Source organism: Lipotes vexillifer, unplaced genomic scaffold, assembly GCF_000442215.2.
Source record: "Lipotes vexillifer unplaced genomic scaffold, Lipotes_vexillifer_v1.1 scaffold1679, whole genome shotgun sequence".
In the NCBI taxonomy this organism is placed as follows: Eukaryota; Metazoa; Chordata; class Mammalia; order Artiodactyla; family Lipotidae; genus Lipotes; species Lipotes vexillifer.
Genome location: NW_006796614.1, coordinates 642,358 through 669,862, shown reverse-complemented (window position 1 = coordinate 669,862; position 27,505 = coordinate 642,358). Strand labels below are relative to the sequence as shown.

At 36.5% G+C, this 27,505-nt stretch overlaps 1 protein-coding gene across 2 annotated transcripts in view; it reads left to right on the top strand.

Annotated features, from left to right (window-relative positions):
* Nucleotides 1-27,505, top strand: part of CSMD3 (CUB and Sushi multiple domains 3) — a 1,097,972-nt gene that overhangs the window by 502,550 nt on the left and 567,917 nt on the right. For both annotated transcript variants that reach the window (XM_007468748.1, XM_007468747.1), the window contains one exon: nucleotides 2,884-3,005. In XM_007468748.1, coding sequence (XP_007468810.1) covers nucleotides 2,884-3,005 — 122 coding nt within the window. The remainder of the gene's footprint in view (nucleotides 1-2,883; nucleotides 3,006-27,505) is intronic.

Sequence of the window (27,505 nt, the reverse complement as noted above, 5' to 3'; positions counted from 1 at the left end):
AAATGGAGTATAGGAAAGGAGTTAAGTAGCTATATCTAGTCTCGGAAAAAAGATGATTATGAAGCACTGGGTATTGGGAAGAGAAGAAAAAGAAGGATAATAAGATGTTTCAGAAGTGGAATACATAGGTCTTGAGGAGTGCATATGTACGCATGGGAAGGGGGTGGAGGGGTTAGTTAAAGTTTTCATTAAACACTTTAAAATATTTCATGGAATTTCCAGTAGACAGAGAAAAAATTTACTCTAGAGATCAAGAGAGATGATAAAATAGGTGATGTAGATTTGAGAGCTGTCAACACAAATGATCATTGTTGCCATAAAATTGAATTGGAATAACTATTCAGAGAGAGCATTGAACAAAGAGAAAATAGACTGTGAAATAATTTAATATTATGCTACTTAAGGGTCAGATGGGAATAAAATAGAACCAGAACACAGGGTATGGAGCATAACTATTCAAAGCAAATAGGCCTAGAATCAAGAGATTCAGGACTATGTAAGGGACAGCTGAGAATTTCAAAGTTGATCAATACTTTCCATTACTGCTGAGAGATTAAGTATGTAGAAAAAAATGAAGAGATACTATTAGATTTAGGAGGTCATTTCTGGCATTGTGACAGCAATTTCAACACTGAAACAAGAGAACGTAGACTGAAATACTTTCAGAAGTGAATGGGGGAGAAAAAAATGAAGTTGTGAACATGGAAGACTTACGAGAAGTTGCAATATAATGATCTCACTTATATGTGGAATCTAAAAAAGACAAACTCATAGAAACAGAGAGTAGAATAGTAATTCTCAAAAGTGAGTCTGGCTGGGGCTTCCCTGGTGGTGCAGTGATTGAGAGTCTGCCTGCCACTGGAGGGGGCATGGGTTTGTGCCCCCGTCCGGGAGGATCCCACATGCCGCGGAGCGGCTGGGCCCATGAGCCATGGCCTCTGAGCCTGCGCGTCCGGAGCCTGTGCTCTGCAATGGGAGAGGCCACAACAGTGAGAGGCCCGCATACTGAAAAAAAAAAAAAAAAAGCGAGTCTGGAGGTGCTAGGTTAAAGGCAACAAATTTCCAGTTATAAGATGAATAACTTCTGCAGATATAATGTACAGTATGGTGAATATAGTTAATAATGCTGTATCACATACTTGAAGGTTGCTAAGAGAGTAGTTCTTAAACAGTTCTCACTACACACCCACATGCACAAGTGGTGATTATGGGAAGTGATGGAGGTGTTAATTAAATCATCATGTTGTTCACCTTAAACTTACACAATGTTATATGCCAACTATATCTCAATAAAGCTGTAAGAAGAAACCAAATGTTAAATATTCAGAAATTTTGTGAGGCTTTGACAAAGCTTTGGTAGCCTAAAATCAGCCAAGGTATTTATACAATGGAAATTGGAAATTGAAAAAAATTAAAAAGAGTGAACAGGAGAGAAGAAAATGGAGTAATGGACATGGAAGATTTACAAGAAGTGGGGTAGTAAATGAAAAAGGGAAGGTTGGTAATTGATGTTGAAGGAAGAAAAATACCATTTGTTAATTTTTCCTTATTATAAAATAACAGTTTTATTGTTTAAAATATAGAAGTCAGACACAAACAAGAGAAAATTAAAAGTAACCAATAAATCACCACAAAGTTGTCTAGAATAGATTCATGCTAAAATATGAGCTAAAGGAAAAAAATAAAACAACTAGCTAAAAAACACTAACAGGGGCTTCCCTGGTGGCGCAGTGGTTGAGAGTCCGCCTGCGGATGCAGGGGACACAGGTTCATGCCCCGGTCCGGGAAGATCCCACGTGCCACAGAGCGGCTAGGCCCGTGAGCCATGGCTGCTGAGCCTGCGCGTCCGGAGCCTGTGCTCCGCAACGGGAGAGGCCACAACAGTGAGAGGCCCGCGTACCACAAAAAAAACAAACAAACAAAAAAACACTAACATACTAGGGAGACACAGATTTCATGATAAAAATATAAGACTTGAAGTTGGAAGACCTGAGCTCGAATCTTGACTATGCTATTTACTAGCTGAGTGATCTTGGACAAGTCAAACAAACTTTTGGGACCTCCATAAACTGATCTTTAAAGTGATTATATGTAAAGTTTTATGTGCATATGAAAATCTATATTAAACTGTACATGACTTAAAAATACAATGAATTATTGATGGATTGGAAAAAGATGACTTAGGCAGGATTTTAATGGAATGGGGCAAAAAAATGCATATCAAAAGTAATGCCACCAAGAAACTTTTGTGGTGCTCAAGAAGGAAGTCAAGACATATACAGTGTGGTCAGAAACTCTTGTTAATTAGAAGAGAAAAGGGTTAGAAAACTGAGGAAATAGTATAACATGACTTTTGTGGGAATTTCTTAAAATTACTTCAGTGTAGCTCTTTTTGTAATCTGAATGGCCCAACTCATAGTTATAAGAACAGAAAAAGTAGTTTTAATATTGATGTTTCAATTATGAGTTTTATGCTATTATGCTATTATGAGTCCTAGTGTACTTAATGAATAGAAAGGTAAACACTATTTAAATTGCTAATCAAAAGTTTGCTTCTTCCTCTTTGTAGAATTTTGCTAACACAATATTGAATAAATATAAGCTCTCACTAATTAAACTAACCTATTTATAGTCAGAGGACAATTTATCATGCTTCACACTTTAATTCATAACTAGTTTTCGATTAATGTTTAAAATATGAGCTTGTGAACTTCAGGGTGTAAAAAACACTCTCATTTCGATGTCACATTAGAATGTCATAATATATATTTCAATGTGGTTATTATTGTGCAATTTTGAATTTAAAGTCTATTTGCAAGTTATTTTATTGCTATGATTTTGCATGTGGCACGTTCACCTTTTAAAATGCAATTTCTCTTTTAGTGAAGACATGTGGCTCTAATCTTCAAGGACCAAGTGGAACCTTTATGTCTCCCAACTTTCCATTCCAGTATGACAGCAATGCACAATGTGTCTGGGTCATCACAGCGGTGAACACCAATAAGGTAACTGAAAACCATCTCTGGTGAAAAAGCATAACCATAAAGACAAAAACAAAGACATCATAAGGGAAGTGCAGTGAAGAAAATTCATACCTAACCTATGATTTCTGAAATATTTCCTACTTATCCATTATATAAAACATAAACTTATATGAGAAATACGGAAAAAATGTTAAATATTGCAGTTCTATCCCAACTAACATATAAATGACAACACATTAAAATTATAAATTAATGTCTTCTGAGACATGCTTTTGAAGGTTGTAAGTATACTTTTTTTTTAAAGAGGCCATAAATAATGGCTTTTCACTTCATATCTTTCTGCTTGACATATCATTCAGGTATATCATGTTTTTATACATAGCTGCCTTTCCTTTCAGTGTTTCTCTATTGCCACAGATCACATAGCTTTTCTTTATTATAAAAAGTTATTAATGTTCTCTCCACTAATAGAAGATTCATATTATGGGTACTTCTAAAGGTTGGGTTGCCTTTCTATTTGACTAAAAATGAATAATACATCTAAATATGTATATGCCACAGTACAGCAAACAAAATTATAATGCTGAATGAACGAAAGAGCAGCTGAAAAATTAGCAAGTTTTCTGTTTCTGTTCTCTCTATCCTGCTTCTCCTTGTAAGAATGTATAGTGAGGACCTAAATAGGAAGAGTCAAAATTCCTCTCAGAATATATGATATCTTATCTGAGTTAGATTAAGGAAAGGTTGGTGGTAGAGTCCATAAAACTGGGTCAGATTTGTAATTCAAATACTGATTTAGAATTTACCAACTAACAACTTTGATCAAGCTATTTAACCTCTCTGAAATTCAGTTTCTTTATCTATAAAATGTGAGTAATAAGAGCATGTATTTCCAAGTTATGAGAAGTAAGTGAGGTAATGCATACAGAGTACTTAGCAGAGTTAATAAGTACTTAAAAAACATTAACTCGTTATTAGATACAAAGCATACTATTTTCCAGACTGTTTTGGGTTTTATGTTCATAAAACAATCATAAGAGTAGCAGGGTTGTTTTAAAAATCAACTCAGTGGTCAATTACACTTGCCTTATAGGAGAGCCCTGATTTACAACTCATAAGAGCTAGGTCAGAAGCCTATGCTCCCCTAAACTATCTGTATAAACCTTGGGAAAATTACTAAATCTAACTCTTCACCTTCACAAAGGAAATAATTTTACTTAGCCAACCCGTGTTGTCAATTCAATTCAATTCAGCAAATGTTTATTTATCGAATACCTTCTCTGTGCAAATTATGGGTTGTTAAGGGAAAAAAAACATGACTACTTGAGAAAAAATAAACTCATATTTATTGAACATTTAGCAACATGCTGGGTACCATTCTCAGCACTTTTCATGAATTATTTAATTTTAAGACTTCCCTTAATAGATAAATAATTTTATGTCTGCATTTAATAAAGAAGATAAATAATGTGTCTGAGATCATATAGGTAGCAAAGGTCAATGCTGTGTACTTTATAAGATGTGTGTTATTTACAGTGACATGTCTCACACTAAGACATAAGTATCTTATACTAAGATAAGCATGAAGCAAATTCATTGTAAATAAAGTATGGGAGAAACACATTGTATTATTCTTGTATGGAGATAAAAATCTTTTTTGTGTCATAGCAGTTACCTATGATTGTCAGCAAAATGTGGTAATTATCTCCTGCTCTATAAGATGTTTACTTTGCTAAGCTTAACTCATTTTCATTATTGAATTACCTGAAGTTTCACAGAGGTCATCACATTTCTCCTTGCTTTTCTTAACCAATCTACCAAACTTTTATCTATTCTTTCTCTCCCTAAAAAAATCGAATTTATTTTCTAAGGAAGACATAATTACTTTCTTTGCTATTTTTATCAAATAGCTGATTGAGGACATTAATTTTTGATCTGTTGGTTTATATCCATTTTAAGATACCCTGTAAAAATCCAAGCATTTTCAACCATCTCCCACAATTATATTTTACATTGTGGCCCAGTTACACACACACACACACACACACACACACACACACACACAGACACACACACAGACACACACATACATACATACATACAATGCTACAAAATAATTTTCCCTTACTACATGAATGCAATTCTCTGTTTTTGATTCTAACTTGTAATCGATTTTTAAAATACTGGTCATGCCTCACTATATCAATTTTATGATGCATTACAGGTTATAACCATATATTTTGACAAATACTGTTGGAAGATTTGCTTACATAGATTACCATGTCAGAACTCTTTTGGGAAGACAGATACTGGCATAAAACACAGGTGCAGAGCTCTCTTAGCTGGTATAAACCCAAATTAACCAAGATACTTAACCCCTCAATATCTATGATTTTCTTCAAAAATCATTGCTCATGTTTTTCTTTATGTTTGATAATTTAAAAGCAATCATTGGGGAGTGTTCAAGATGGTGGTATTGGAAGATCCTGAACTCAACTCTTCCCACAGATACAACAAATATACAACTACATATGGGATAATTCCCTCTGAAAGGGGCCTGAAAACACAACAGAATCTCCACAACAAAGGGTGAAAGGACAGCCACAAAGGGTAAAGGGACAGTTAGGAGAAACAGAGATGCAGTCATGCCAAGGAAAAAAGACACACCCCAGCCACAGTGATTCACAGTCTGGAAGGATCACAAGGTATGGATATTTTTCTTGAGAAGCAAGAGATTTGAACTTCACGTCAGGCACCCCAACCCTTAGATCCTTCACAGGAAAGTTGAGCCCCTAAAACACATGCTTTGAAAAACAATGGGTAATACATCCAGGAAAACTGTAGAACTACAGGGAATGGAGAACTCACTCTTAAAGGGGTCACATGCAGACTCAGTCAACCTGAAAACCAGCACAAAATCACCAGATTGAAAAGTGATTTCAATCACTTGAAAACGTCAAAGGTAAAGGGGACTCCCTTACTGATCTTAAAGTGTCTGCTGGAGAGGCAGGAACCAGTTGAGTTGCTCTCTGGGGACTAAGACACTGGTGGGAGCCATTTTTGAAATTTCAGGGTACCTTGCTAATACCATCTCTGGAAAGCACCATTTAGGAAATATCCATCTAACCTGTTACTGCCAGTGGATGTGCCCCACAAAGAGCTCCACCTACTCCTGTGCCTTGGCCAAGCCACAGAACCAGCTGGGATGTGACTCTGCCCAGCGTCCAGCAGCTACCATGACCAGGCCCTGCAGCCAGCCATGATAGAGGCCAGCCCTGCCCACCAGCACACTGAAGCAGCAGCAGCTGCAGCCCCTCCACAGCAGAAGGATGCATGCAGTCCACATAGGGGACACCCCTTGAGTGCCTGGCACTTCTGAGCCCTACAGAACATCTCCTACATAAAGTCACTCCTCCAAGACTGGGAGAGGTAGCTGATTTACCTAATACATAGAGACATACAGAGAATTAGGCAAAATGAGGAGACAGAGGGCTATGTTACAAGTGAATGAACAAGACAATGCCTCAGAAAACAAAATAAAGCAGAGTTAAACAATCTACTTTATAAAGAGTTCAAAGTAATAGTCATAAATTTTCTCACTGAACACAGGAGAAGAATGGACAGACACAGTGAGAACTTCAACAAAGAGACAGAAAATATGAGGAAATACCAAACAGAAGTTATAACTGAACTGAAAAATACACTATAGGGGTTCAGAAACAAGTTGGATGAGGTAGAAGAATGAATAAGCAAGCTGGAAGACAAGCCAATGGAACTCACCCAGACAGAGCAGCAAAATAAATAAAGAATTAAAAAAACTGAATACATCTTAAGAAACCTTTGGGACAAGATCAACAGGAATAACAACATTTGTGTTATAGTGGTCCCAGAAGGAAGAGAAAGAAAAAATGAGAAAAATTATTGAAGAAATAATGGCTGAAAATTTTCATAATCTGGAGAGGAAACACATCAAGGTCCAGAAAGCACAGAGAATTCTGAATTAGATGGACCCAAAGAGACACATAACAAGACACATTATAATTAAAAATGATAAAAGTCAAGGACAAAGAGAGAATGCTAAAAGCAGCAAGAGAAAAACAACCTGTTACATGTAAGGGAAACCCCATAAGGCTATCAGCAGTTTTTTGTTTTGTTTTGTTTTGTTTTGCTTTGCTTTTTTCAGCAGAAATCTTACAGGCCAAAAGGAGTAGCATGACATATTTAAAGTGCTGAAAGGAAAAAACAACCAACCAAGAATTCTGCAATGTCATACCCAGGAAGGTTATCATTCAGAATTGAAAGAGAGATTAAGAGTTTCCCAGGGAAACATAAGCTAAAGAACTTCACCACCACTAAACTGTCCCTGAGAGAAATGTTAAAGGACATTCTTTAGGCTGAAAATAAACGTCAGTAATTAAATAATAAGAAAACAAAGTAAAAATCCACTGGAAAAGGTAAATATTTAACAAAGGTAGTATATCAATTACTTATAAAGCAAGTATGAGGATTAAAAGACAAAAGTAGGGGCTTCCCTGGTGGTGCAGTGGTTGAGAGTCCGCCTGCCGATGCAGGGCACACGGGTTCGTGCCCTGGTCCGGGAAGATCCCACATGCCGTGGAGCAGCTGGGCCCGTGAGCCATAGCTACTGAGCCTGCGCGTCTGGAGCCTGTGCTCCGCAACGGGAGAGGCCACAACAGTGAGAGGCCCACGTACCGCAAAAAAAAAAAAAAAAGACAAAAGTAGTAAAATTAACTAAAATTACAATAGTTAGTTAAGGGATACATAAAAAGATGTAAAGAGTGTCATCAAAAGTATAAAACACTTGGGGAAGTGAAAATATACAGCTTTGGAATGTGTTCAAATTTAAGTTCCTAACAACTTAAGACAAACTGCTATTTAATTAGAATGTAGTATGTGAGCCTCATGATAATCACAAGGAAAAAACATAAAGTAAGTACACAAAAAAATGAACAGAAATTTAAAAATAATGCTAAAGAAAACAACCAAAACCCAAGGAAAAGAGAGAGGAAGAAAAGAACAGAGAAAAACTACAGAAGCCAGAAGACAGTTACCAAAGTGGCAATAAGTACATACCTATCAATAATTACTTTAAATGTAAATGGATGTAATTTTCCAATGAAAAGACCTAGGGAGAATAAATGGATTAAAAAAAAAAAAAAAGACCCATCTGTGTGCTGCCTACAAGTGACTCACTTCAGGAGTAAGAACACACACAAACTAAAGGTGAAGGGATGGAAAAAGATATTCCATGCAAATGGAAATGAAAAGAAAGCTGATATGATACTCATATCAGAAAAAGTAGACTTTAAAATAAAGACAATAATAAAAGACAAGGGCATTACATAATGATAACAGAGCCAGTCCACCAAGAAGATATAACATTTATAAATGTATATGTACCTAACATAACACCAAGATATATAAAGCAAATATTAACAGACTTAAAAGGAGAAATTGAAAGCAATACAGTAATAGTAAGGGACTTGAGCACCCCAGTTACATCAATGGATAGATCATCCTGGCAGACAATCAATAAGAAAACAATAGACCTAAACAACACCTTACACCAAATTAAGTCCTTAATAGGTATATAGAACAGTCCATCCAAAATCATCAGAATACAAATTCTTGTCAAGTGCACATGGAACATTCTCCAGGATAGTTCACATGTTAAGGGCCCAAAACAAGTCACAATACATTCAAGAAGAATTTTTTTGCCGTTCGCGGGCCTCTCACTGTTGTGGCTTCTCCCGTTGTGGAGCACAGGCTCCGGACGCGCAGGCTTAGCGGCCATGGCTCACGGGCCCAGCCGCTCCGCGGCATGTGGGATCTTACAGGACCGGGGTGCGAACCCGCGTCCACTGAATCAGCAGATGGACTCTCAACCACTGCGCCACCACGGAAGCCAGAGCCTGGTGTCTTCTAGAAACTAAAAAGATGACAGCAGTCCTGTGGCATCGTGGGTAAGGAGAAGAATGTAAGAAATGGAGGCTATAGAGCTGATTAAAGCTCGGATCATACAGGGACCTCTGCGATCCATCCAAAAATGTAATGAGAAGCATGATATCTCTTACTTCATTTAGATATCTCTTAAGTGTCACTTTCTCTTCCCTGAATCACTGACCACCTCCATCTCTACCTCCTTGCTTTATTTTTTTTATAGTATCTTGTAACACATCAGTATTTGAAGATCTCATATTGTATGGTATTATATTATATGCTGCTTCTCTATCTTTTGTATACTTCCCCAAGAAGGGAGGAAAGTTTGTCTATATCCCCAGAACTAGAATAGAACCTGGTAAAGAGTAGGCTCTAAATACAAATTTATAGAATGAATTAAACAAATTAAAAGTTTTTAGGAAGAAGATTTATCTGATTTGTGTTTCAACATAACATCCAAAATTTTCAAAAGAGGCTTATTAATTGAAGTGCAGTTCATAAAACAGCAAATAGTATAAATATCTCTCCCTACTCTTTTCTCAACCACTCGCCCCGAAAAATATTCATTCATGGACCAGCAATCTTTCTTCCTGGATAACTGGCAAACAGTGAGTTCAGTGGCAAATAATTCCTCTTATACCCTAACTTCTTGGGCTTCTACCTAAATTGCTTACTCAAGAAGGTAATTTTGGAAGTAAACAAGGTCTTCCATAAATATTAACTGATAAAGATTCATTAACACTTGAAGAAATTACATAAACAAAAATAAAGTTAACAACAAAGACCATGAATTGAGAAGCTAATATCTTGCATCCTTCCTCTTTAGTATCAAAGAAAAACAATAAAAATAAACTGATGATGGGAATTAGAATCCACTGTATGGTTCATTATATACAAAAATGTATATTATCTCACTACCATGTCGTATGTTTAGTCATTTTAAACTAATCTCATTTTTTAATAAGTCTTCAAGTCAAAGCTTCTCCGCATAAAAATAGTATAGATGAATAAATGGAGAGATAAGTATTCTGGATCAGACTGACGTCATTATTAATGAGTGACAAAACCCAGAAAAATAGTACTTCTTACCAAATTCACTTTAATGAGACGTACTCATATTTGTTTAAAATTTGTTTCAATAGGTACAACCTAACACGTACAAATTTGTAATGAATATCCTCCTAAAACCAGCAACAGTATCAGTAAGCATTTTCTTCAAAATTTGTAACTTCAAGTTGATCATTTATATATATTATGAAATTTAAATTATATCCTCCAGTAGCAAAACATGAATAAATGACAGAAAGAACCAATGGTTTTGTACAGTTTTGTTATAGATTTAATATGTGATGCATTTTTCATTTTCTGTAGTTTTTTCCCTTCAGTGAAACATTTGTAGTGCCATATTTAATGTCATTGTTACATACCAGCAACCCCCTAAAGGGGAAGAGCAGTGCACAAATACAAAAGGCATAGAAAAATAAACAAAGCTGAAAGCTTTTATCGTTCCATCAGTATCTTACTATGTCTCCAGATTCCCCTCCTGTCTCTAAAATATGAGTCTTTGTAAGAATTGAAACTATTAACCTGATTCTGGCAGCAAAGTGGATGAACCTAGACAATTCCCTAGGCTGGCACTCCTCATTTTTGAATGGTCTAGTCCAAGAGTCTTGGAATACATCTTCTGTCATAAAATATATAATATTATAGTGTATAATCCTTCTAGAATATGAGAGATTAATTTCTTCCTCTAAAATGAGATTACTTTCAAATAAATAAATGTTGGGTTTGTATGTGTTATATTTAAACCTTTTTTATCTTACAGTATTTTTTTCACAAATTTCATGTAAATTTACCTTTTACAGAAATAGGCAAATTAGGATGATTACTAATTAAACAGTTATTGAACACTAAGTTTCCATGTACACATGTTATACATATCACACACAATACATATCACAAAACAGTAAAATTTTAGGATTATTCTGAAATACATGATTTTTTGGACAAATGGGTTGAATATTCTGCTTTGTCTGAATTAGACTATACCCAATAAAATTTGATAAAATCGTCCTATGAGGCATAGATTTTTGAGTGAGCTTTTGACTAGTGCTTCTATATGTATGAAAAGAGAAAAAGGGAAAAATGACTACAATCATTTTTTGGGGGGGTGGTAAAAAATCTAGATTGAGACCACTCTTCTCCATCCCTACTTCTACAGCTCAAGTTTAGTCCCTCGATCTCTCTAACTCTGCCCTACTCCACTTCAGATACAGATTGTTCCTGCTGCCAAAGTGAGCATATGAAAAGCAAATGAAACCCTGTCAGCACACCACTCAAAACTCATTATTTGCTGTTCCTCATTTATAAGATAAAGTTCAAAGTCCTTAACATGATATAGCTCCTACCTCCATTTTGAGCCTTCCTTTTAATCACTTCCTGTTTCACAGTTGATATTACAGAAACAAAAAGAATATTTCTTTCTACTGTGGCATTTTTTATGCTCTCTTCTACAGTGTTCTTCCCCAGTTCCCATCTTTACCTTCCTTTGCACTGCCTGGGGATTCTCTCTTGGGGGAAATCTTTCCATTTTACTCTTTAATTGGATTGGGCCACTCTCATCTCTGCCCATGTTAACCCTGTGTGTCCATATCCCAAAGCACTTAACACAGGGTATTGTATTTATCTTGTTTATGTCTTGTCTCCAAATTGGACTGTGATCGCTAAGGTCTGAGACACGTATGAATAAGGAATTTCTTTAATTATATGTCAAATTGATTGTGTAATATAGCATTACATACCTTAAGCTTTGTATGCAAAGCTTACACTCTGTATATTTTGTATTTATGCATTCTGGATTTCCTCACCTGGTAAGAAATATACTTGTTAATAACAGAGTGAATTATAGTCATTCTGAAATGAGCTTAATAGAGAAAATATTATTTTCTTCCAGAAAAGATAAATTTCTAGCAGCATAGATTTCGGGGAAGACACTCTCCTCCTTAAATCACAGTGGGGTTGCCAGAAATAGAACTTCATCCTCAAGATCCAATGTGAACAGATGTCAACATTTATTTTATGATTAGCTAATAATAACTGCCATTTATTGAAGGCCTACTGTATATCAAGCACAGTATGTTCTGTTTCACAAACTTTGTTTAATGTAATACCTACTTCAACCTTAGGAATTATGAATTATAAATACTCTTTTATAGTTATGAGACTCCTCCAAAATAATGTAACATTCCATGACAGAGAGAGACTTAAACCATATCTTTGCCTGTACCCTTATATTATCTTGTCTCACTAATGTGATTAGCTTGGTATTAATATTAAAGTATCATTAATTTGTTTAGTTAAATATCATCAAAGCTTCATTTAATTCCAATACTAGTTATATCGGTGCAAACTGGCCAATACAGGGAACTGTGCCTGGAGAAATACTAAGAAATTTCATCAGCTTCCAGATTTATTTTGAAGCAAAAAAATACAGACTTTATCATGGAAGATAAAATCGCTTATACCAATCCATGCTTTCTGTATTTTTTTCCCCAAGGAATTGACACAATATTTGTTACTTGTCAGATTTCAGAAATTATCTTCCCTTGCCATCACTATGTAAAACATGAGGCATATGTGCAACATCAAAGAACTTACTTAGAAGTTATGCTATTATATATCAGGTATTTGGCAGACAGAAGGTATTTCCTAAGTTGCAGACATTTACTATGCAAATGCAGAATAGTGTGAAGTTTGAGCACTTGGGTTGTCACATCAGGGAAGTCTGAGATTGAATTTAGTCCCATCACTTTTAGCCAAATAAACACAGACAAATTACTGGGCAAAGCATTTTTTAAAACTTAGAATTGAATCTACTGATGTATCCACTAGAATGTTTTCAGTTTAAGTATGCGAAAGATATGGTTTAAGGAAATGCATTATTTAGCACAGCATACTATCCAGAGGTATGCAAGTCTCAGACATACAGTAGAAACATCCATCTCTTGGCTCTGGGCATCTCCATGTGTTAGCTTTGTCCTTAAACTACATATTGCAAGATGGTTGCAGTAGCTCTAGTCAGTACATCCAGATCTAGTCACCTCCAAAGCAGACTGATTCTTTGTGTTTCATTTGAGTATGAAGAAATATTTTCCCGAAAGCACCCCACGCCCAGAAGATTGCTCCTCTCCTTCCACTGACTGACTAGAATTAAGTGACATAGTAAGATCTAATCTTATCCGTGACAAATGAAATGGAACTGCTAATATTGGCATAGACTCATTAGGAGACATTCCATGGAACTTGGTATGGGATCAGCAGTCCCTAAAGCATAAGAATGTACGTAGAAAGATACATAGCTGAACAAAATCAATGTCCTGTTCAGAAGAGAAAAGTCTGGAGTGAACAAGTAAGATGGCTGTTGGATAAGCAATCAATAGTTTCTGCCACAATCCCCCTGTTTTGTTATCAAATGTTCATCCAGAGGCATAGTTCATTCCCTACATTCACGTTGAAAAATGTTTACATGAAAAAATGCTGTCTTCATTAATAGAGAAAACCAAAAAGCTTAGCCAGTTACATACAACTCTAGTATCTCCAAGTATTGTGCTGCCTTCTCCATTATATCCAGATTTATTTCATCATTATCTAGAGGCCTATAGCCAATAGACAGTTATCATCACATCCCAAATAAATGTGATATCCCTCATAGGTGAAACTTCAGAGGTCAGTCATTGATTCATAGAACAATATCATATCCTGCTGGTTAAGAAGACTGGTGAAGACTACCTTCGATGGAAGGGGGATGAGTTCCTTGATCAGCCTGGAATGTAGCAGAACCCATTTTACCTCACTAGAACTTTACTTTGTCATAGTCGGATATGGCCTCTGGTTCTGACTTGTGGGAAGATTTTTTTCTATTGGATAATGCTGCTCTAGGACATCAGTGCCATTACATATTACAACTACTATTGCTTCTAAAACTGGATGTTTCTGCTGCTTTTGCCACCCTTTGCCAGAATCTATGGTTTGGGGAGCTTAGGTTTCATGCCTACACTCTGGTTGCAGTTAATGATGAGGAAGATAACATCTGACCATGCTGGAAAGTATACTATGCTTCTTACCAAGCCTCCTAATTTTGAAAACAGGAGGATATTCAGCTTCTGAGTGGCCAAACGAATATATAAATGGATGCTACCTATAGTTTTAGGGTTAAAATGAAGCAGTGCATATGTGGCACTGAGCCCAGGACTCACACACTATAAATATTTGCCAATTTAAACAAATTTCATGGGTAAAAGATACAAAGTGTATAAATGGGGATTCCACATGACTTCATAAAACATAATGATGGAGAAGTCATGGTTTTAAACCCTCTGTGAATGGTGGAGAGAATGGCAATTATGAAACATAGGTTCTATACCAGTTCTATCAAAATACCTTGTGAAAACCTATGTCTTAAGCCTTATGGGAAATGGATCTACTAACCATTTAATATTTAATATTATTTACAGATTTCTCACTTCTGGAAAGCCAATGTTAATATGCATGAGATTACTGTTAATTGATTACATTAGTACCTTAAATTTTTTAACATAGCCCTCAATTAGCAACATCATGTAGTAATTTGGAATGGCACTTTACAAGTGGAAGCCAAGAGTATGGCTTATTTGGTTAAAAAATCAAGACAATTATAAATTATTTATATTTAGGGGCATATTTTATTATCACAGCTTTTTCTTCAACAGTCCTATGACCTAAATGCAGGGTTTTTTTCCCACCCACAAATGATTAGGAACAAATACGAAAGGCAAAATATATGACGTTCCTTTCTCTTCTAATATGCTTTATATTCTTCCTATTTTCCTACTAAATGTTTCAGCCCTACTGCCAACTATATATGTAGAGAAAGTAGTTATATTACACTGATGAGTACTGATTTTTTAATTAGCTTTTCATTTCACTTTCATATTATACAAAGACAAAGGGATGGAAAGTGGCTATTTTCTCCTCCATGTTACAGGAGAATCCAGAAAAAGAAAACTTCACATCACACTCCTGATGTTACTTATTACATTTTTGTGTGAAAACAATGTTTTGTTGTTTTGGGTTTGTTTTTACAAATTACTTTTATACATTCAACTGTTTTTGTTTTTTTTACTTTTGGAAATATCTCAATGTACCATTTTTGAATTTTACTGTAATGCTTTACTTATGTTAATGTCTCCAGCTGAGGCCAAAGTAGTTTTTATTCTTTTTATGCATAAATTTTACTTCTAAAGAACTAGTCCAGGGCTTCCCTGGTGGCGCAGTGGTTGAGAATCCGCCTGCCGATGCAGGAGACACGGGTTCATGCCCCGGTCCAGGAGAATCCCACATGCCGCGGAGCGGCTGGGCCGGTGAGCCATGGCCGCTGAGCCTGCGCGTCCGGAGCCTGTGCTCCGCAGCGGGAGAGGCCACAACAGTGAGAGGCCTGCGTACTGCAAAAAAAAAAAAAAAAGAAAAAAAGGGAACCAGTCCAGTAATGACGTTTAAACTAAGCATATAAGAATCAAATTAAAATGAATGTGTTCTACAAATTCAATCAGACTATTTTAGCTTCTCAGTGATTCAGTGTCATTGAAACTGTTCAAGAATTATAAGTGTCTAAAATTTCAGTGACAGCTCAGTGGTTAAGTGCTTATCTGAAAGTGTATGGATTAGTTAGTAATTAATTCATCACTTAATTTAAAATGAAGTAGAGTTCTCATATATACATGCATGAACCTCAGTTACAATTCAGACAAAATAAAATCTATCATTAAATGGGTATCCAAATTTTTTGAGACATGACTAAACAATAATGACTAACAAGGGTTTGGCATAGAAATAGCAATCAACCAGTCACTTATTAAAGTCCTAGTTTGTATCTACTAGCCTATTAGACTTTTAAAGCCATTTGATAAGTGACGTTCCCTAATTTTAAATGCAATGCACTCATGGCTCTATTGTGAAATGGCTTGGGGTAAAGTGGATCATGTCATTAATCTTTTGAAAGGATGACAGATGAAGAACTCTGAAAGGCCCTCCCACTGAAATACAAGAAACACAGTTTTCGGTGCCTTGTTGGTTCACAATAAAGAAAATCTATAAGACTATGCATGCATACCATACAAACACAAGTACAGTTATGCATATATAATTAAAAGAAGAATGAACTGAAATGAAAGTAGGAGATGAAATGGAAAGAAAGCTTGGAGATGAAATGTAAAGAAAGCTTGGTTTTCCTTGTGGCAAATGGCAATAAGTGTCTGGAATTAGGAGACTAATACTGAGGCCCAGTCTCTTTGGATCAACAGGTGAAGAAGCTGAACTTGAAACTTTAGTATTTAGCTAAAAGCCTCACAAGATGTTAAACTGGCACCAGCTTGGTAGTAACCCTTGGATCCAGTTAGCAGAAAATGAATGAAATTATACCCAGTTTAAGACCTTCAAGATTCTCACAGCTGAAGCCCTAATAAAAATGGGTTTATTGTTAAATATAACTAAACACATAGGAAAACAAGCCACCATGAGTGAGTTACTAGAAATAAGAAACAGTTTCTTCAGGAAATTAGGACATGCAAAAGCCCTCCAGTATATGGTGGAATTTAGAAAGTCACATGCATGTCCATGGCAAGACACATGCTGAGGAAGACCTGAGAAGACCCTAAGCTTTCACCACTATCTGATCTATAGGCTTAATGCAAGCAGCAAGTGAAGGCTAAGACAAAATTATAAATGGTGTGGCTAGGTATTAAAGAATATCCTATCACTGAGCCAGTCCTCAAAGACTGGGAGAGGTCTTGCTATGATCTGAATGCTTCTGTCCCTTCAGAATTCATAATCCTAATGCTCAATGTGATGGTATTAGGAGGTGGGGCCTTTGGGAGGTCCTGAGGGTGGAGACCTCATGAGTAGGATTAGTGTTCTTATAAGAGAGACCCCAAAGGGCTCCCTAGACCCTTCTGCTGGTGTTAGGTTACAACAAAAAATGGCCTTCTGTGAACCAGGAAACTCTCTCACCATACACTGAATCAACCGCACCTTGATCTTGGACTTCCCAGCCTTGAGAACTGTGATAAATAAATTTCTATTGTTTATACGCCGCCCAGTTTGTGGTATTTTGTTATAGCAGCCCAAACATGCTGAAATGGATATTTTTTTAGCTCCTTGAATTTAAAGAAATTCCAGTTAAAACATTGGATGGACACAAGTCTTCAAAAATCAAGAACAGCAAACCCTGGGGAAGGGGGAGACCCTGATTTCCAGAATTACCACATTATAATATTCAAATGGCTAGTTTTCAGAAACAACAATGAGATCACAAAGTATGCAAAGAAACAGGAGAATATGGCCACTGAAAGGAACAAAATAAATTGACAGAAAATATCCCTGAAGACATTGAGTCATTGAACTTATTAGACAAAGATTTAAAACAACTGTATTAATTATGCTCAAGCAGCATGGACAAAATTAAAGGGAATGATGAAAATGATATATGAATAAAATGAGAATATCAATAAAGAGATATAAATTATAAAAAAGAAACCAAATAGAAATTCTGGAGCTTTAAACCATAATAACTGAAATTTTAAAAACCTAGAGGTTTTGAGAGCAGGTTTGATCAGCAGAAGAATTAGTAAGCTTGAAGATAGGACAATTGAAATTATTCAGTCTGAAGAACAGAAAAAAAAAGAAAAAAGGTGAAAAAAGTGAAAGGAGCCTAGGAACCTGTGGAATATGAGCAAATAGACCAAACAAATGTATTTTATGACTCTCAGGAGGAGAAGACAGAAATAATGGTACAGAAAGACTATTTGAAGGAATAATGACCAGAAAGATCACAAATTTGAGAGACATGAATCTACCCATCCAGGAAGCTCAACAAACTCTATGTAAGATAAGCTTAAAGTGATCCATACCTAAACATATTATAGTCAAATGGTTGAAAGGTAAAAACAAAGAGAATCTTGAAAGCAGCAGGTGAAAAGTGACTCTTTAAGTACAACAAATCCTAAAAAATATTAACAGCTGATTTCAAAAAAGAAAAAGAAACTGAGAAGCAAGTGAGACAATATCTTTAAACATTGAAAACAAAACTGTCAACCAAGAATTCTATATCTATCTGTCAAAACTCTCCTTCAAGGATTAAAGATAAATCAAGATATTCCCAGATAAACAAAAGCTAAAAGAGCACAGAACTAAACCCACCCGTCTGTGAACAATTAATTTTTGACAAAGGTGCCAAAAACATTCAATGGTGAAAGAATACAGGCATACCTTGGAGATATTGTGTGTTCAGTTCTACACCACCACAATAAAATGAATACCACAATAAAGCGAGTCTCACAATTCTTTTTTAGTATGTATAATAGTTATGGTTACAGTATACTGTAGTCTATTAAGTGTGCAACAACATTATGCCTAAAAAAACAGTGTACAGATCTTAATTAAAAAATACTTTATGGGAGGTAGGGGAGGGAAGGATTGGGAGTTTGAGATTAGCAGATGGAAACTAGTATATATAGGATGGATAAACAAAGTCCTACTGTATAGCACAGGGAACTATATTCAATATCCTGTGATAAACCATAATGGAACAGAATATGAAAAATAATATGTATATGTATAACTGAGTCACTTTGCTGTACAGAAGAAATTAACACTACATTGTAAATCAACTGTACCTCAATAAATTTTTTTAAAAATAATAAAATACTAAGGAATAAATTTAACCAAGGAGGTGAAAGATCTGTACCCTAAAAACTATTAAAACTATTTAAAAAATGCTAACCGTAATCTGAGCCTGCAGTGAGTCATAATCATTTAGCTGGTGGAGTCTTTCCTTGATATTGATGGCTGATGAATGATCAGGGTGGTGGTGCTTATGGTTGGGGTGGCTGTAGCAATTTTTTTTTAAGAATCAATTTTATTTATTTATTTATTTTTGGTACGTTGGGTCTTCGTTGCTGCACACGGGCTTTCTGTAGTTGTGGCAAGCGGTGGCTACTCTTCACTGCGGTGTGCAGGCTTATTGCGGTGGCCTCTCCTGTTGGGTAGCACAGGCTCCAGGTGTGCGGGCTTCAGTAGCTGTAGCACACAGGCTCAGCAGCTCTGGCTCATGGGCTCCAGAGGGTAGGCTCAGTAGTTGTGGCGCACGGGCTTAGTTGCTCTGCAGCATGTGGGATCCTCCCAGACCAGGGATCGAACCCATGTCCCCTGGATTGGCAGGCGGATTCCTAACCACTGCACCACCAGGGGAGTCCCTGTAGCAATTACTTAAAAAATAAAACATTAATGAAGTTTGCCACATTGATTAACTCTTCCCTTTCACCAGTGATTTCTCTGTAGCAGGCACTGTGCTTTGATAGCATTTTATCCACAGTTGAACTTTCAAAGTTGGAGTCAGTTCTCTCAAATGCTACTACTGCTTTATCAAGTAAGTTTATATAATATTCTAAATCTTTGCTGTCATTTCAACAATCTTCACAGCATCTTCACCAAGACGAGATTCCATCACATTCTTTGCTCATCCACAAGAAGCAACTCCTCATCTGTTAAAAGTTTTACCATGAAATTGCAGCAATTCAGTCCCATCTTCAGGCTCCACTTCTAATTTTAATTCTCTTGCTATTTTCACCACAGCTGCGGTGACTTCCTCCACTGAAGTTTTGAACCCCTCAAAGTCCTCCATGAGGGTTGGAATCAACTTCTTCCAAACTTCTATTAATGTTGATATTTTGCTCTTCCCATGAATTGCAAATGTTCTTAATGGCATCTAGAATGGTGAATCCTTTACAGAAAGGTTTTAATTTACTTTGCCGAGATCCATCAGAGCAACCACCTTCTATGGCAGATACAGTCTTACAAAATGTGTTAATTAAATAATAAGACTTGAAAGTCAGAATTACTCCTTGATCCATGGGCTGCAGAATGGATGTTGTTTAGCAGACATGACAACATTAATCTTGTTTTACAGGTTCATCAGGGCTCTTGAGTGACCAGGTGCATTGTCAATAAACAATCATATTTTTAAAGGAATCTTTTTCTTTCCTGAGCAGTAGGTCTCAAAAGTGAGCTGAAAATATTCCATAAACTATCTTGTAAACAGATGTGCTATTTCCAGACTTTATTGTTCCATTTATAGAACACAGGCAGAGTAGATTTAGCATAATTCTTAAGATTCCTAAGGTTTTCAGAACAGTAAATCAACATTGGCTTCAAGTCAGCTACATATACCCTTAGCAAGAGAGTCAGCCTGTCTTTTGAAGATTTGAAGTCAGGCATTGACTTCTCTGTAGCTGTGAAAGTCCTAGATGGTGTCTTCTTCCAATATAGGCTGTTTTGTCTACACTGAAAATCTGTTGATTAGTGTAGCCACATTCATTAATTTTCTTAGCAAGATCTTCTGGATAACTTGCTGCAACTTCTGCTGTTCACCTTGTACTTTTATGTTATGGAGATGGCTTTTTTTCCTTAAACCTCATGAACCAATCTCTGCTAGTTTCAGACTTTTCTTTGCAGCTTACTCACCTCTCTGAGCCTTCATAGATTTGAGGAGAGTTAGGGCCTTACTCTAAATTAGGCTTTTGCTTAAGAGAATGTTGTGACTTGTTTGAACTTCCTTCTAGACCACTAAAACTTTCTCCATATCAGCAGTAAGGCTATTTCACTTTCTTATCATTCATATGTTCACTAGAGTAGCACTTTTAATTTCGTTCAAGAACAGTTTTTTTGCACTTACAACTTGCAACTGATGCAACACGCCTACCTTTCGGCCTGTCTTGACTTTTGAAATGCATGCATTTCTCACTAAGCTTAATAATTTCTAGCTTTTGATTTAAAGTGTGGGAGGTGGGACTCCTCTTTACACTTGAACACTTAGAAGCTGCTGTAAGGTCATTAGTTGCCCTAATTTCAATATTATTGTGTCTTAGGTAATAGGGAGGCCCAAAGAGATAGAGAAAGATGGGGGAACAGCCTGTCACTGGAGCACTTAGAACACACACAACATTTATCATTTAAGTGTGCAGTCTTATGTGGGTCTGGATTGTGGCTCCCCAAAACCATTACAAAAAAACATCAAAAGTCACTGAGCACAGATCACCATAATAAATGTAATAATAATGAAAAAGTTTGAAATATTGTGAGAAGTATCAAAACATGACACAGCCACAAAGTATGCAAATGCTGTTTAAAAAATGGTGCTGATAGACTTGCTTAACCACAGTTTTGCCACAAAACTTGAATTTGTAAAAAATACAATATCTGCCAATCACAATAAAGCAAAGTGCAATAAGGCAAGGTTTGCCTGTAGTTGCTTCAATAAATGGTGCTTGTAAAATTGGATAGCCACATGCAGAAGAATGAAATTTGATCCTTACTTGCACTGTATACAACAGTTAAATCAAAATGGATCAAAAACCTAAATTTAAGAGCTTAAACTATAAAATTCATAGAAGAAAACATAGAAAAAAATTGTATGATATGGGATTTTGCAATGGTTTCTTAAATATGACACCAAAAGCACAGGAAACAAAATAAAAAATATATAAACTGGACTTCATTACATTAAAACTTTGTGGTGTCAAAGAACACTATCACAAGAGCGGAAAGACAATTCACATATGGGAGAAAATATTTGCAACTAATATATCTGATAGGGGATTAATATCTAGAATATGTAAAGAGCTCTTACAACTCAACAACAATAAAACAAATGACTTAATTTTAAAAGGGGTAAAAGAGAAAAATAAATAAAAAGGGGTAAATGACTTGAATAGACAGTTACCAAAGAAGATACACAAATGGTTAATAAGTACATGAAAAAATGTTCAATATCATTAATTAGAGAGATGCAATTAAATCCACAGTAAGATACCACTTTACACCTACCAGAATGGGTATGATAAAAGCAAAACAGAAAATAACATGTGGTGAGGATATGGAGAAATTTGAACCTTCATGAATTGCTGGTGGAAATTTAAAATGTTCAGAAGCTCTGGAAAGCAGCTTGGCAATTCTTCAAAATGTTAAATATATGACCCAGTAATTTCACTCTGAAAACAGGGATTCAAATAAGTACTTTTACACCATCATAGTAGCAATATTTACCATAGATAAAAGATAGAAACACCCTAAGTGTCCATCAACAGAGTAATGGTTAAACCAAATTAGGTGTATACATACAGTGGACTATTATTCAGCCATAAAAAGGAATGAAGTTCTGATACATGCTATAATGTAGATGAACCTCAAAGACTTTGCTTAGTGAAGTAAATCAGATACAAAAAGGCAAATATTGTGTTTTTCCACTTATATAAAATATCTAGAATATGAAAATTTGTAGAGACAGAAAGTATGTTGGAAGTTACCAGGAGATGGGGGAAGGAGGAAAATGCGGAGTTATTGTTATGGCTTAATGGTAACAGGGTTTTGGTTTGGAAAACTTTTGGAAAAAGACGGTGATGGTTGCATAGCATTGTGAATATATTGATAATTAATGCCACTGAATTGTACACTTAAAAATAGCTAAAATTGATTTTTTAATATATATTATAGTTAGCACAATAAAAAATAGTAAACAAAAATAGAGAAGACATATAATGTTAGAAATAGAAATAGGACAAGAGTACAGACAACATAGGCTAAAAGAAAGCGAATAATTATATGACAATAAATTTGAAAACTTTTTCAGCATTGACATGTTTCTATGAAAATTACAATAACTTTGAGTCAAGGAAGAAAAAAAAACAGAAAGCCTGAAAAAGAACATAAATGACAAATAAACATGAAAAAAGAACTTAATTACTAATGAAGAAAATGCAAAAGAAAAATCATTTTTTACACCCTCTAGATTGGTAGAAATAATGAAACCTAATGTACACAAGTTTTAGGCATTTAAACTGGTAAAATAATTTCCAAATCATATGGTACAATATTATGAAATATAATTTTTGCTTTGTTATTATCCAGAAATTGCACTCATAAATACATATATAAGCTAGTACTTGTACATTTGAACCAGAAAATATTTAAGATTGGTTGTAACCATTTTGCTTATGATAGCAAAAAAATGGGAACAACTTAATCTCTATTAACAGGCAATTATTAATTGAGAATACTTATATTTAACTCAGTATAGAACAGGGAAACATTTACTTTTAAATTGTAGCCATGTAAAATTCAGTGTTTTTATATATTCTGCATTTAAACCTGACAAAAGCAGTTTTTTTAATTCATGCTAATAAAAAATGATTTAAAAATCAAGAAATAGACATAATCAAAAAATTGTTTTTTTGTTATGAAGCTAAAAAGAGTCAAGGTATGAAATCCTGCATTTTCTTCAGAATTTCTTTTTATGATACCAAAGTAACAATTATAAAAATTAGTTTTAAAATAATAATTTTTAAAAATTTAAAGCTTTTTTTCATTTATTCTCGTACTATTGGTAATCTCAGCCATTCATTTTCTTTAACTGGTGTTGAATAATACTTTATTATAAATTATTTTTTGTTCAAGCCATGATTATATAAAGGATGATATTTATGTAATTTCTTCTTATATGGATTCTTGATTATATTATTCTTTAATATTATATTGGGTTTCTAATTTAAGAATTGAAATTTAATTAAATATGAATTTTTACATAGATATATAAATAATAAATGAATGCATGAGTATATTTTGATAAGAATTAATATTAATTTTTTGTTATGGTATAATGTGTCTCCCAAAGAATTGTGCTCCTAGTTTTGCCAGCAAAATATAATATATATGAGGGATTCTGTTACCAAAGGATACACAAAAATAAACCTGATGCCTTTAAATTTAGTGATCTAGATTCAAATTTAGCTCTAACATTTTTTAAGCTTTACTATTTCATAGAAATAGTATACTCTGTGTTTTTCTGTGCTAGCTTGTAAAAATATATGCAAATGTAACCACTCTTCAGGTACATATACTTTTTTATAAAGCCTTCTTAAATTAGATTTGCATTCAAATTCCTCAAATAAGAGTGTCCTATAAACAGAAGCCATGCCATTTCATTGAAAAATTATTACAGAAGATACAATAGAGTAAATAAAAATTATGTTGTAATTATAATGATTGATAGGAATAGTCTCACATGATCTCCTGCCATAGTTTGAAATTCTTATACAGATAGCTATAGATCTATATAGTATGTCCGGAGTGCATTTTATTTTTTATTTTTATTTTTTTTATTTTTTTATTTTTATTTTTATTTTTATTTTTTTTTTTAACATCTTTATTGGGGTATAATTGCTTTACAATGGTGTGTTAGTTTCTGCTTTATAACAGAGTGAGTCAGTTATACATATATATATGTTCCCATATCTCTTCCCTCTTTGTCTCCAGAGGGAGCTTCTAAAAAGGAAATCAGAGTATGTCACTCTTCTACTTCCCACACCCAAGGACTCAAGTCACTACATTTGACTTGAGAGGAAAGGCTGAAGTCATTACGGTGGCCTCTAAACAAAACCCAACACAAACTAGCCCTTCCCTCTCTGCATTAGCCTCTGACCTCGTCTCCTCTATTCTCCTTATTCCCACACTCCAAACCAGCCACTCTGGCTGCCAGGGCCTTGGCACTGGCTGTTCCCTCAGCCTAGAATGCTTTTCCATGTGGCTCACTGCCTGACCTCTCTCTGGTGCTTATTCAAATATCACATTCTCCAAGAGGTCTTCCTGACCATTTAAAATCTTACTCTTCACCAGCCCACCCCCCTTTCCTGACTTATTATCCTCCATAGCATTTATCACTATTTAATATTCTACTTATCTCACTTGTTTGAAAAATTGCCTCCACATGAGAATGGAAGTTTCATGAGAGCAGGGTTTTGTTTTGTTTTGTTTCTACATTTTCAGTGTGTGGGAAAGCACTTGGAACAAAGTAGCTCCTCAAGAAATATTCAGTGACTGGCACAAGATAAATGGTCCATGAATGTCATTGATAATTATCACCTGCTCTCAACTGACCAGTTTTGCTTCCCTGAGCAGGGAGAAATTCAAGGGGAAATTTCAGTTACAGGAGAACGTAGGCTAAGCAATCTCCCAGAGTGTCTGTGTTTTGTGGCGCACACTGCTGTCTGCTCAAACTGCTGCCGTGGCATTCAGCATATCTGAGTTCCACCCTGAAAAGCTGGTGAACTGTGTGCTCTGCCTGCCCCTCTGCCCTGTCCCCTGTTCCTCACCCAGAGTTAGGACCGACCCCTCTATGGAGAAGGGAGGGGTCAGGGGGCTACCATTCTCAGAAAAGATCAGAAAAACAATGGATGGAAACCGAAGAGTCTGGAAGAATCATCAGGCTGTTAATGGCAGTTTTCTCTGGGAGGGTATCTTGTATGTTGTGTATTTTGCTTGTCTGAGTTTTCTGTAATAAAGAAATAGAAGAAAAACGTTTGAAAACTTTGTTTTATGAAAATAAGAAAGAAAAGTTACATTTGGAGATTCTTCTGCCAGCAGTGTGTCTCTAAAATGTCCAGAATGACAAGTGCCCCAGGATTGGAAGCTACTGCCCTGGGGGCAAGTGTGCCCCTAGAGAGGGCCTGAAATGCATCCATTCCAACCTCAATGGGCAGGAGGCTTTCCTGACTAGTTCTGCTTGCTGTGATGCCATGATCACCAAGCAGCATTCCGATAATTTAGTATCCCAGGAAAATTGCCTACTGGGAGAGGCACACAGCATTCGTCTTCTGAGAGTTACATTTTCTTCAGTAAAAATTAATGTATTAGCTTTCTGGATTTGGTTTTTAAGATGATGAATTTTTTTTGCTGAGAACAACCTCAAAGCCATCTTGTTCAGAAATCTTGTTTCATTCTGGTTAACACGTTTGCCCTCATATGTCCTTGGCTGGAGGCGAGCCCTGTGTCTCACCTGGTAGTGAGAAGTGGATCTGAATTTCAGGTAACAGCTGAAACCAATGATGGCTGCCTGGTGAAAGATCAAATATTTTGTTGAAACTATGGTGAGCAAGAGAAGGGAGACTCCACTGAAAGAAGCAAATGTGCCTTATGATAACGGGGAAGTAACTAAACCTCACTTTGGTGGATGGCTAACCTTTATTTCATGCCTGCGGCTGCACATTTTAACCTTCTTCTTGGAGAGTGAACGACATTATTTATGCCTGGCAACGGACTATGTCTCTTCAACTTTATTTGCATAAAGATCTCCTGGGGATGTTATTTCACTTGGAATCCCAGGCCCCACTCTCAGACTTTGCTTTTGGCCAGCACAACGGAGAGTGGCCCTAACTCAGGGCAACTCAGTTATGCACTTCAAATCCAGCAAGGCTCAGCCTCCTCTCCTTGTTCTGCTTTCCTCAGTCTGTTTCTGTTCTTCTTACCTCCTGATCTCTGGTCTGTTTGTCCTGTAGCTTCTCCCCCCGACCCTCAGGACTGATGCCTGTTAAGCCGTCTTCAGCACTGAACTTAGCTTCTATCTTTAGTCCATCCTTACTCCTCGGAACCCATGGTTTGAGATCATCCCAACCATAATCCTAGGCCCATGATGGAATGAGAATAGAGGCTGGGAGCCATTGCCACAGGCAAAGGTATTCATGTTCAGAGTCCAGGAAAGAAATAAAGGAATCTGCATTTTTAAATAAGAACCCCAGGAGATTCTGTTATAGTGTGCATTTTGGGGGATGTCTTTGGATCACATTTTGAGGAACATTTTATAAGGCAATATGCATTTTTCAAACTACAGGTCATAATGCACTAGTGGGCCATGACATCAATTTAGTGGGTCACTATCAGCATTAAAAACTAATGAATAGGGGAGGAGCTTCAAGATGGCAGAGGAGTAAGAAGTGGAGATCACCTTCCTCCCCACAAATACACCTACATGTGGAACAACTCCTGCAGAACACCTACTGAACGCTGGCAGAAGACCTCAGACCTCCCAAAAGGCAAGAAGCTCCCCACGTACCTGGATAGCGCAAAAGAAAAAAGGAAAAACAGAGACAAAAGAATAGGGACGGGATCTGCACCAGTGGGAGGGAGCTGTGAAGGAGGAAAGCTTTTCACACACTAGGAAGCCCCTTCGCGGGCGGAGACTGCGGGTGGCGGAGGGGGAGCTTCGGAGCCACGGACGAGAGCACAGCAACAGGGGCGCGGAGGGCAAAGCGGAGAGATTCCCGCACAGAGGATCGGTGCCGACCGGCACTCACCAGGCCGAGAGGCTTCTCTGCTCACCCGCCGGGACGGGTGGGGGCTGCGAGCTGAGGCTCGGGCTTCGGTCGGATGCAGGGAGAGGACTGGGGTTGGCGGCGTGAACACAGCCTGCAGGGGGCTAGTGCGCCACGGCTAGCCGGGAGGGAGTCCGGGGAAAAGTCTGGACTTGCCGAAGAGGCAAGAGACTTTCTTGCCTCTTTGTTTCCTGGTGCGCGAGGAGAGGGGATTAAGAGCGCTGCTTAAAGGAGCTCCAGAGGGCTTCCCGGGCTTCCCTGGTGGCGCAGTGGTTGAGAGTCTGCCTGCCGATGCAGGGGACGCGGGTTCGTGCCCCGGTCCGGGAAGAT